Raw genomic sequence first — 13,325 nt, 5'->3', positions numbered from 1 at the left:
CATCTCACAAGCAAATGCTACTGTAATTTAGACCAAGACAATTTTTTCTCAAATTATTAATCCGGAGGGTTAGTAACCCAGGGTATCCCAGTAAAGCCACCGTCATCATACCGTCCTTATTTTTTCCATCACCATCCTTAATATTCTCTCCTAGGCTGCGACCCACACCACACTAAGGTACCTACTTACTTGCTAGGTGAATACCGGCACCAAATGTAAGGAAATGGTGAATTAGACACATGTACAGCACCTAGGTGTTTTTGCTGATGGAGACGTTTAACCATCCATTTTTTTTTTCAGTCCAGCACAGATTAAATGCTGGAGACGGTGGAAAGCATGAAGAGGTAATTTTGAGGTGACCTTTTCATCAAAAACCCGCACTTAGAAGAACAACCTAATGACGACGCTTCGGTCCATCCTAAACCACTGTCAAGTCACAATGGGGGTAAGGTAGGATTTGGTTGGGATTTTTAACCTGGGGAGGGATAACCCAGGATAACCCGAGAAAGTCAGTACATCATCGAGGACTTCTGTCTTATTTCCATTGTGGTTCATTAATGTTATCCCCCAGGATGTGACCCACACCAGTCGACTAACTGGTGTGCTAAATGAACAGGGACAGCAGGTGTAAGGAAACATACCCAACGTTTCCACCTGTGTCGGGAATTGAACCACGAACACTCAATGTACTCACCTAATTGTGGTTGCAGGGGTCGATACTCAGCTCCTGGCCCCGCCTCTTCACTGAGCGCTACTAGGTCCTCTCTCTCTCTCTCTCTCTCTCTCTGCTTCCTGAGCTTTGTCATACCTAGTCTTAAAGCTATGTATGGTTCCTGCCTCCACTACATCACTTGCTAGGCTGTTCCACTTCCTGACGACTCTATGACTGAAGAAATACTTCCTAACATCCCTGTGACTCGTCTGAGTCTTCAGCTTCCAACTGTGACCCTTTGTTTCTGTGTCCCCTCTCTGGAACATCCTGTCTCCGTTCATCTTATCTATTCCACGCAGTATTTTGTATGTCGTTATCATATCTCCCATGACTCTCCTGTCCTCCAGTGTCGTCAGTCCGATTTCCCTCAACTTTTCATTGTAGGACATTCCCCTGAGCTCCGGAACTAGCCTTGTTGCAAACTTTGTACTTTCTCTAACTTCTTGACATGCTTGACCAGGTGTGGGTTCCAAACTGGTGCTGCATACTCCAGTATGGGCCTAACGTACAGTGTACAGTGTCTTGAACGATTCCTTATTAAGGTATCGGAACGCTATTCTCAGGTTTGCCAGGCGCCCATATGCTGCAGCAGTTATCTGATTGATGTGTGCCTCCGGAGACGTGCTCGGTGTTATGGTCACCCCAAGATCTTTCTCCTTGAGTGAGGTTTGCGGTCTTTGTCCACCTAGCCTATACTGTCTGCGGTCTTCTTTACCCTTCTCCAATCTTCATGTCTTTGCATTTGGCAAAGTTGAATTCGAGAGGCCAGTTTCTGGACCACGTGTTCAGCCTGTTCATGTCTCTTTGTAGTCCTGCCTGATCCTCATCTGATTTAATTCTTCTCATTAACTTCACATCATCTGCGAACAGGGACACTTCAGAGTCTGTCCCTTCCATCATGTCATTCACATATATCAAAAATAGCACTGGTCCTAGGACTGACCCCTGTGGTACCCCGCTCGTCACAGGCACCCACTGTGATACCTCTTCACGTACTATGACTCGTTGTTGCCTCCCTGTCAGGTATTCTCTGATCCGTTGCAGTACCCTTCCTGTTATACGCGCCAGATCCTCCAGCTTCTGCACTAATCTCTTGTGAGGAATTGTGTCGAAGGCCTTCCTGCAGTCCAAGAAAATGCAATCAACCCACCCCTGAGTGCGTTATCAGCCTAACCACGGGACACCACTAGCATTACTACTTACATATTTAAATACTAATTTTCTCCCAGGATGCAGCTCGCAACAGTTGATTACCACTGAAGTACCCATTTTAAGTTGATAAATTAGACACATGTGCAACACTTAGGTATCTTTAATTAGGAAACGTTTCGCCACAGTGGCTTCATCAGTCCATACAAAGGAGAATGGTGAAGAACAGGAGGAGAATGAGGTAATCAGTCCCTCAACTTTGAGTCGATGTGGTCAGTCCATCAATCTTGAATAGAATACAGCATATGTGCGGAGAAGTAGCTTATATACCGTAGGCAGGAGAGGTACAGCAGTCGTAGGTGGTATCGCTGTCTGACACAGCAACATCTTGGGATCTTAATACAGGGAATTCTTTAATTGCCTAACCCTTGACCATGACCTACTTCCACATTGGACAAATGTGATACCACCTACGACTGCTGCACCTCTCCTGCCTACGGTATATAAGCTACTTCTCCGCACATATGCTGTACCGGGGACCACCGTCGGGTCGCCATCTGGAGAAGATCCGGCCCGGAAGTACCGGCAAATCCCTAATGAATGAATAATGAACATATGCTGTATTCCTTTTAAGATTGGTGGACTGACCACATCGACTAAAGGCTGAGGGACTGATTACCTCAAACTCCTCCTGTTATTCACCATTCTCCTTTGTATGGACTGATGAAGCCACTGTGTGGCGAAACGTTTCCTCATTAAAGATACCCAAGTGTTGCACATATATCTTAACTTTCATCTTGTCGGTACTGTATACCTTTCTTGCACAAGTTAACCTTAGTAAGCTTATTTAGGTACAGGTACACATAAGTACAATCAACATACATAGTAACATGTGTAAATTGCCTAGGATAACCCGAAAAGTCAGACACAGTTACTTATTTCCATTGGGATCCATTAACTTATATTCAGAATGTCCTTAGTTGCTTGCTTGTTATTTGCCTCAAGGAGAGAACACGAGTATTAGATATTAGAATGATAGTAGATGATACACATCTAGAAGTACACCATATTTAGATAAGAGGAATCTAATTATTAACATAATAGTTGTAGTTTCAACCATGAAAGTTTAGACACATGTGCAACATCTGGATGTCTTTATTGTAGACATGTTGCATATGTGTCTAAACTTTCATACTGTCGGTATTTTATACCTTTCTTGCACAGTTTCAACCATGGTGGCAAGTGTGTCAGGTTACTCTAATGACCTTGACAGAGTATGCTCAGTAATCTGAGTCCTGTGGCTGCTGCTGCCACCATAGGACTATCAGTTATTATTACATTCATTGGGAATGCTAAACCAGCAGGGGTAATGCAGCTCTAGTTCAAGGAATTGGGGCACTGATCCAATTCCTTAGATTAAGAGCCCATCATCAGCATGAAGGAACCTTGGAAATAAATGGTATAAAATACCACCACAATGGAAAATTAAATGCATAAGCAGTATAATGTGATCCTTTATTGACAATGTTTCAACACAGTAACAGCTGAACCCGTCGCCACATTACTACACACACCCGCCAGGCCCGTACACGTCCTTATCAGATCCAACCTACCCAGCATTCTCCACCTGACTCCATCCTATAAATACTCGTGTACCTTTCACCTAGGTAGACCTATTTGTGGGCTAAACGTTGTCAACAAACGGTCACATTATACTACTTATGTTTATTTTTCCATGAAGGAACCTTCCTTACACAAATAACCCGCATATAAAAGAGAGAAGCTTACGACGACGTTTCGGTCCGGCTTGGACCATTGACAAAGTCAATGGTCCAAGTCGGACCGAAAGGTCGTCGTAAGCTTCTCTCTTTTATGTGCGGGTTATTTGTGTATCGTTCCAGTCACTGTATTGTGCCTTTTTGTTATTTAGGAACCTTCCTTGATCACTAGCGCACTCAGCTCACACTGAGATCTGGATTTCGAATCTCCAGTACTGCTGGAAAGCATTAGGGACGTGTTTCCATAAGACACCTGCTGTGCCTGTTCATCCATCAGTTTAAAATAGGTACATGGGTGTTAGTGGACTGGTGTGGGTCGCATCCTGGGACAAAACTGACCTAATTTGGCCGAAATGCTCACCATAACAATTGGCCTTCTATATAGTAGTATGTCATTGATGTCAGCTATGGTCTGTATACCTTGTACATGTACTTGTAGAAATAAAGATATAATTATATTATTATTATTATTATGAGGTACCCAGCTTCACCTGTGTCAGACGCGTGTCCCCGCCATTATGCCTGGACCGCTTAATAGGTTAATTTAGGAGACCCATATCAGGTGGTGACACGGATCACGTAATTTTTCCACACGAAGAAAATAACATTGGTAGAATATGGCCATCTCGCTCTGCATTGGGTATCGGTGGTATAATATCCTATTATTTTGAATAACATTTTGTTCCTATTTGCCGGCACGACAGTCTGTGTTGCGCCATGTATCAGCTCTTTTTTTTTTTTTTTTGAACATTCTGCGGCTTTTAAGGAAGTCGGTCATCATCCTTGATAAATGATAAACTTTATTTCTATAAAGACTGGCTTACAATTGATACAGAAAATATGATGTTATTGATATACTTTATAGAAAGACCCTAGTTATGCAGAACATTCAGGGCAGTTACAACAGCACATTAATTAATGTGCTTACAAAAATAAAAGTATAACTACGAACCAGATAACTAAGTACATATACGCATCATCTTCTTCCCAGATTTTGAGCAGTGGAGCCCACTTTTAATTCTTTTTTTTTTTTTAATCTGAGTACAATTTCTTTCTTTCAACCTCCATGGTTGAATAAAGCATCAATCCGCAAGGAGCGGGAGATAAAAAGTTAGCAAGTTTATTCAGGTATAGGTACACATAAATACAGTTACATAAAATATTATACATAGCATAATATGTGTAGATCACCTAGGATAACCCATAAAGTCAGACAAAGTGAATAAAGTTAAATAAAGTGTGACCAGTTGTGGCCCTTAAGTCTTCACCTCCAACAACAACAAATATGGCGGCGCAGGTGGGTCTCAGGGGCCTCGGCAGACATTGTAAGTTTTATCCCCTTACCCAGCAGACTTTCTCTTACACCCTCATAACTATAGCGTTCATTTGCAAGTCAAGAATTTTATATGTGTATCACATATGTTGCAATGTTCTTTTACATAATGTTACAGAACAATATATGTGTAACTGAATTTACGTAGCTTGAGGAAGGCTGGTTTAAATTGTTTAAATCTTTTGGTATAATTAAAACAGGGGTTAGGTTACCCACAGTTGTATAACAAAGACAGTTATACAACGTTAGGAACTTTATTATGTTAGGTAAGACACATGCAACAGTTAGGTATCTTTATTTCGAAACGTTTCGCCTACACAGTAGGCTTCTTCAGTCGAGTACAGAAAAGTTGATAGAAGCAGAAGATACTTGAAGACGATGTAATCAGTCCATCACCCTTAAAGTTTTGAGGTGGTCAGTCCCTCAGTCTGAAGAAGAGCATTGTTCCATGGAATGAAACAATATGGAGATGAAGTGACAGGATGGAGCCTAATATAGCGCCAAGAGGTGAGACGTAGGTCACTAGAAGAGGTAAGAACTCAGATGTTGGGAGGTCAGGTCCCTCTCAAATCCAGCTGGATTAATTAGCAAAGATTACATTAAGTGTTTTAAACCTAATTACTGTTGTTGCTTGACGTGTTTATTTTGGTTTAAACTAAATATAACTGCATAGCATACAAATAATTTAATTTTACCCACTCTTAAGGTATCATATTTCATCTATTTTGGTTACATGGCACACGACTTAAAATAATAAGTTTATATAAGTACAGATACACAGATACAGTAATCAAACAGTATAAATTACCAAGGATAATCCAAGTGACTTATTTCCATAAGTCACTTAAAAATAATGTGTTAAGTGATATATGTTTAAATGCAATGTAAGTAACATGCACAATATAGGTATTCCAGTAGAATTATATACTTTTGAGGCATTGTAGGGGTATCCTAGGGTAAGTCATCGTATTTTTTTATTTTTGTATATCTGCAATGACTCTGTGATAAGATTGCTCATAATGTTCTGCATAATTAGTGGCTTTCTGCAGGTACACCCAAATGTCATTCACCTTTGTACAAACATTGTATCATCCTGAAATAAATTATTATTATTATTATTATTATTATTATTATTATTATTATTATTATTATTATTATTATTATTATTACAATGATATATATACTACTATAATAAATTAATTTTACAACTTGCTGCCCCTGTTCACCTAGCAGTAAAAGGTACCCAGATACTGGTCAGCTGTTTTATATTATTTTTGGTAAGGAAAGTGAAGAACTCCAACAGAAATAAGTCACACTGTCTTTTTAGATTGTCCTGGATTAATAATTTGAAGAGTGTTTTCCTCTAACCTAATCAATAAATTACAAGCACATGTATTGCAGGAGAGGTTAACAGTGATGTGGTAAGACCTGTGCAACACCTGGGTATGAATTAATGTCTATTAAATTTTTTATTTATTAATTATATGAAGCATTTACAATTTTCAGTTTAACAAAGGATAGCTAAAAAATATATAGAAATAAGTCTGTCTGACTTTTTGGGGTTATCCCAGGTTCTCTACACATATGCTGCTATGTATGATAATCTATGTAACTGTATTTGTGTATACCTGAATAAACTTAATTTACTTACTTACTTATATTAGGGTCTTTGTGTATTTAACCTAATATATCACACATGTACATGTATATCATTCATGTGCATTATGTACAATATTAAAAATTACTGTACCATAGATAATACAATGAAAACAGAATTATGTAGATAATGAAGATGAAAATGATATTACAAATAAAGTTTATAGCAGTCAATATAACTTCTGCACAAGTGTGTCTTATTTTAGCATTGTTATTGTATAGGGTGTCCACAAAAACACTCCCTGATTTCAGACAGGTATAACATGTAACTTTATTGTAATAATCTTTCACAGTTAGTAGCTTCAGATGCAGGATTTCATTCAGTTTCATGTAGTATAGGGTAGCATTAAAGGCACTCACTGTGCGCCCCTCTGGTTGCAAGGTAAACATCGAACATTAAAATGGTATAAAATACCGACAGGTTGTTAGGTAAGACACATATGCAACAGTTAGGTATCTTTATTTCGAAACGTGTCGCCTACACAGTAGGCTTCTTCAGTCGAGTACAGAAAAGTTGATAGAAGCAGAAGAGACTTGAAGACGATGTAATCAGTCCATCACCCTTAAAGTTTTGAGGTGGTCAGTCCCTCAGTCTGGAGAAGAGCATTGTTCCATAGTCTGAAACAATATGGAGTTGAAGTGACAGGATGGAGCCTTATATAGCGCCAGGAGGTGAGACGTAGGTCACTAGTAGAACGAACGCGGATGTTGGGAGGTCAGGTCCCTCTCAAATCCAGCCGTTCTCACTAGTAGAGGTAGTCGAAGTTAATTTCAGGTCTGTACCAAGATACCCTTGTGTTGCAGTGTCTGACAGATTGAACATTAAAATGGTATAAAATACTGACAGGTTGTTAGGTAAGACACATATGCAACAGTTAGGTATCTTTATTTCTTGGTACAGACCTGAAATTAACTTCGACAACCTCTACTAGTGAGAACGGCTGGATTTGAGAGGGATCTGACCTCCCAACATCTGCGTTCTACTAGTGACCTACGTCTCACCTCCTGGCGCTATATAAGGCTCCATCCTGTCACTTCAACTCCATATTGTTTCAGACTATGGAACAATGCTCTTCTGCAGACTGAGGGACTCACCACCTCAAAACTTTAATAGTGATGGACTGATTACATCGTCTTCAAGTCTCTTCTGCTTCTATCAACTTTTCTGTACTCGACTGAAGAAGCCTACTGTGTAGGCGAAACGTTTCAAAATAAAGATACCTAACTGTTGCATATGTGTCTTACCTAACAAGGTAAACATCGATGTGATAGTCCAGTTTGGTCCAGACGCCCAGCAGCATATCTGGAGTTATGTGAATTGCTTCAGTGATCGAAATTTTCTGCTCCTCCAGGGTTGCAGGTAGTGGTGGTACGTAAACTGTGCTCTTCATGTACCCCCAAAGAAAGAAGTTACAAACAGTTGGGACTGGTGACCTCTGCAAGTGGCCTGCGAGGTCACTGGACCTAACTGGTAGTGACTCCTTTATTTGGGGCTATGTAAAGAGCACAGTTTACGTACCACCACTACCTGCAACCCTGGAGGAGCAGAAAATAGTGACTTCTTTATTTGGGGATATGTAAAGAGCATAGTTTATGTACCATCACTACCTGCAACCCTGGAGGAGCTGAAAATTTCAATCACTGAGGCAGTTCACATGATAACACCAGATATGCTGCAGAGCATCTGGACTGAACTGGACTATCACATTAGTTTGCCGAGCAACCAGAGGGGCGCATATTGAGTGCCTTTAATGCTACCCTATACTACATGAAATTGAATGAAATCCTGCATCTGAAGCTACTAACTGTGAAAGATTATTACTATAAAGTTACTTGTTATACCTGTTTGAAATCAGGGAGTGTTTTTGTGGACACCCTGTTCATTATGTTAAATACATATAGTATATGTATACTGTATTCTACAATTTTTTTTCTGCAGTGTGGTTAGTTATTGTTTAGCTTTAGTCTTAAGTTTCTTAATTCAGTTACAGATTTCCAAACTTTTATAGCTATAAAGTGAAAAAGCATGCAGGCAGAAATAAGAAACACAGGTAATAGACATCTGTATATTTCAGCCACAGTCAGAGACCCTCTTCTGCATATCTCACTAATGAAATAGTGTGTAAAGCAAATAATATTTTCAGGTAAAGTTGGAAGCTGCTTTGGTTCTTTACGGTTAAATGGCCTGTATCTCGTTCCTTCACGAATAATTCCACCAACAGCAACACAAGTTAGCTCTCAAGCCCTTGTTCCATATCAGGTAAGCCCGTATATATATTTTGAAAAAGAGATCGTCATTTGACACTTAAATATAAGTTACAGGTAAAATTGTGCATCTGTGATTGCCTGAAACCTTTAAAGAAAGATACAGTACAGTATAGCAAAAAAAAAAAAAGTTATGTGGCATTTATAAATAGTGTATCTTATACAGTAATATTAATTTTTTGATGTATGTATTATTAACTTAGGATTATTATAATTTTTTTTTAGGCAAAACCCTTCAGCGTATCACCTGTTACTAAAGGTCCTCCTGAGATCGAACAAGCTGGTCATGACCATGTTTTGCATTGGACTGCAGAGCGAATCCTTTCAGTGGTGCTATTGGGTGCCATCCCAGCAGCAGTGATCTTCCCAACACCATCTGTAGAGTACTTTCTGGCTCTTTCTATAACTGTTCATTCACACTGGTAAGTATTTATTAGCTGTGTATTTTAAATGAGTTTTGAGTATGGCAATACAGGTGCAAAAACTCTAATGTCTAATATATTACTCATAAATCTGGAAGTCTCAATTTTTTTTTAATATAAAATATTAACAAAATTTGGAAGGAATCTCCCATAACTGGAACTTGCCACAGTAGCACTCGGCTTCTTTAGTTTGTTTTGATGGTTTCCCACATATTGCTTTATTTATGCAGGATTTTTTTAATGTTCTTGTTGATTATGCTTTATATAATTTCTTCCACATCTGCAGAGTACCTTATTTGTTACAACCCGGTGAAAAAATTATCTTCTTTAGAATGTAAATATGATTGGGTTACTGGGTAGAGGAACCAAATTTACTAAAGAATTATGATAAACATGACAACCACATAGACTTTGTTAACATTACGGTAATTTATAGATTTTTTGTAGCAGCAACGATTTAACCTAATTTCTATTGATGAAATGTGTAGATATGTTGTATCTTATTTCAAAGGTATTAACCATTCCCACACTGTCAGGACTGCTCAGTAACCTTTAATATTTGCTGAAGATCTGGACTTAGTGGTATGACTCTTCCTGAAATTAATTTTTTTTTACTGGTTTATAGAGTCTCAAATGTATGCACTGTTTCCTTTCAGGGGCATTGAGGCAATTGTTATAGACTACATTCGACCTGGTACATTTGGTAAAGTTATTCCTAAATTGGCAGTAGGTGCTGTGTCTGCTCTGTCTTTCCTTACCTTGGGTGGCCTTTGCTACTTCATTTACACAGATGTAGGCATTGTCAATGCTGTTAAGCTGCTGTGGAAATTGTAGGAATAAAAGATGCATTAAAGTACTGTACTGTATGTATTTATGAATTAATGGGACTTTTATACCTGTTAATGCTAGCAGCAACATAAAACAATGCAGTATTTTTTATTCCAAAATTTTTTCTCATTTTCAAGTCTGTTAAATCTTAAATTTCTGCCTACCATTTAAATTTGTTTTACATATTTTTTTTTTTATATTGCTGATCACCACATGACTTTAGAGCAGGCATGAATGAACTTACAGCTTGGTAATATTTTAAGCCGGCCTGTGGGGTGTTATTTTATGTAGCTGTTATGTAGAAATATTTAGTTGTACCATTTGTTTTGTTCCAAAACTTGTAGCGCTTCCTGGGAAATGTAATTTATACAGTTTTAGCATTTCTGCATAATAGTTACATGAAATGCTGAATCAAATATTGCTCTGTGGGACAGATTGAAACATGACTGGATTGGGGTTTGCCCATGGCTGCTCTAGAGATACAGTAGATGTGCACAAGTATAATAAATCTGTTACCTTCCTAGTTTTACCAACACCATGTGCCCCAGTTGACATCACTGGTAATTTAAAGTTAAAGATAAGCTTTACAATATGGTATAAACCTTGGTAATAAATACCACCAAGTTGGTTTAGAAAAACATGTAAGCAAACACTAGGACATATCAGAAAAAGTTTCGGTCCTTGGACCTTGATCCCAGGACTGAAGAGATCGAGGTCCCAGGACCGAAACGTTTTCTAATAAATGTGTCTTAGTGTTTGTGTACATGTTTTTCTAAACCAAGCTTTACAGTACGTACTTATTTTTCTGAAGTGGGAAGATTGTAGATTGATTGTATTTTATTGAAATTGTTTATTTTAGCATCATATAGACCAGACCAGCAAAAATGTTTTAAGTTTATTATATTATGGATCATGATTTCTATTTTATAATTAAAAATGTATAAATTTATTCATAATGTACGGTAGTTCTGAAGGTAGTTTTTTTGTGAATGATAATAATATGTAAAAATTTTGTGTACATTATACAAATTATTAATGAGCTTGTATATATTAATAAAGTATATACTTTACCGTATTTGCCTTTTATCTCCCAAAGTGCAGCATTTTATAAAGAAACAAGTTTACTTCTTACAATGAATATGAATACGCAGTCTGCGTATATATATTTGCTGAAAGCAAAACTTCAGCAGGTTGTAATGGCTTTGTTAGTTTGGTTTATTGTTGAAGAAATATAAATGCAGCTTTAGTGAGGTTAATAAATAACAACCATATATCATGACATGTATGTATTCCTTTTTAGTCTTCACCCATAATAAGTATCAGCCATAGTATATCACCCTCTCAAGGAAGGTTTTTTTATGCCAATGAGGGACTCCTGATGCAAGGAATTGGATCTATCCTCCCCTTCCTTGGATTGAATCTGAATGCTTCTCATTCCCCCATGTACTGTATGACTCCTATGACTTTAGCACTTCCATTTAAATATACTGTGCTCTAAATAATTATGGTACATTACCAGATTTACAAATATCTTATTTTTAAACATGATGGCTGTCTTCCTCCAAGAACAGTGACCCAAACAAGAAAACACATTTACCAACATTCATGCAAATGCTGTCTTTCCAGAAATGTGTTGACATTACAATCAAATTGCCTTCTGACTGCAACTCCTCCACCCCTCCTTCAGAGTGAAGGCACTGCCCTTCCCACATCCCAGACTCAAATCTAGCTCACTGATTTTCCCTGAATTCCTTCCTAAACTTTACCCTGCTAACACCCCAACAATATATCCATAAAAAAACCACTTGCCTCCATGTACTCCTATCTAACATTCTCATACGTACCTGCTGTATGCACAAGCTTCTTGCATCCCCTCCCTCCAACCATTCCTAGGACATCCCCTACCCTTTCTGTCTTCCACCCAAAGTTTATACACCCTATTTGTCAACCTTTCTGTCCTATTCCTAATTCATTAAAAGCTCCACAACCATTGGGATCATGTTGAGCTGAAATTCAGAGAAATAAAGGAATTTACTCACCATTAAAACCCCCGCTGGTCACAAGATGAGTATGGGGTGCACAATAAACTAGCCACTCAGGCGACACACCTAGCAGAATTAACCCCCCCCTCCCAAAAACAAAAAAAAAAAAAAAAAAAAAGTTGGGCTCTTTGAAAATGTACTATGCCTAAGAAACAGTAGCTCTCCAGCAATTAACACAATTGGGCTATCTGAGGATAATTTGCATATGTTAGTACCCAAGACAATTGTAAAAATCAGAACTTGTATAATGAACCTCAATAAAAATTTATTGTACATACTTATCAAGGGTTGAACCTTGAAGCTGGTGTGAAGTTTCTTAATTAAAGAAGCTGGACATAGTTCATACCTTCCTTGGACAGATTCTGATTGTTTACCATACACCTGTATGATCCATACAGGTGTATGGATCATACAGGTGTAGCACAATCTCCCTAAATAATAATTCTTACCCTGATTACTTCCCATTTCTTCTTGGTCCTGTATGACCTCTATGGGTTTAGGTCCACCCTCATGAATATAATGATGATAATCCTGATTATAATAAATGTGCTGTGTGGCAGAGGGTAAAGCATTATGGTGGTGTCTATAAGGACATGAATATGGAAACAGTGACTGTTGGCTAACTTGTGTTGGACTTGGTCAGGGTGAAAAAAGTTTTAGAAACAGTTCAGCAGTTTTCCAACACATTAGCCCCTCATGGAAGGTTCCTTGATGTTGGTGAGGGGCTCTTGATTTAGGGAATTGGATCTGTGCTCCAGTTCCCCGAATTAAGCCTGAATGCCTTCCACTTTCCCTCCCAGGTGCTGTATAATCCTACGGGTTTAGCGCTTCCCCCTTGATTATAATAATAATAATCTTCATTGGATTAAACCTGAATGCCTCCCATTTTTTCAGGTGCTGTATGATCCCTAGGGCCCCTCAAGGGAGGTTTTTAGATGCCAGTGAGGGGGGCTCTTAATCCAAGGAATTGGACTTGCCCTCCCCTTCCTTGGATTGAACCTAAATGCCTCCCAGGCACTATATGACACCTATGGGTTTAATGCTTCCCAATAAATATAATGATGTATAATCCTTATAGGTGTAGCACTCCCCTATGAATATACTGCAATTACAATTATCATACATAGTAACATATGTAAA

The 13,325-nt window shown here is 38.5% G+C and overlaps 1 protein-coding gene across 1 annotated transcript; it reads left to right on the top strand.

Annotated features, from left to right (window-relative positions):
• The first annotated feature begins 4,813 nt into the window (after positions 1–4,813).
• On the top strand, positions 4,814–11,214 carry SdhD (succinate dehydrogenase, subunit D). The gene is made up of 4 exons (XM_053795076.2): positions 4,814–4,964; positions 8,773–8,888; positions 9,119–9,315; positions 9,972–11,214. Exons 1-4 carry the CDS (start codon positions 4,925–4,927, stop codon positions 10,147–10,149), a joined length of 531 nt encoding a protein of 176 aa, XP_053651051.1. The 5' UTR covers positions 4,814–4,924; the 3' UTR covers positions 10,150–11,214.
• Positions 11,215–13,325: the final 2,111 nt, after the last annotated feature.

This window comes from Cherax quadricarinatus, chromosome 72, assembly GCF_038502225.1.
Source record: "Cherax quadricarinatus isolate ZL_2023a chromosome 72, ASM3850222v1, whole genome shotgun sequence".
In the NCBI taxonomy this organism is placed as follows: Eukaryota; Metazoa; Arthropoda; class Malacostraca; order Decapoda; family Parastacidae; genus Cherax; species Cherax quadricarinatus.
The sequence above is the reverse complement of the archived record's forward strand: the minus strand, read 5'-3'. Positions and strand labels throughout refer to the sequence as shown.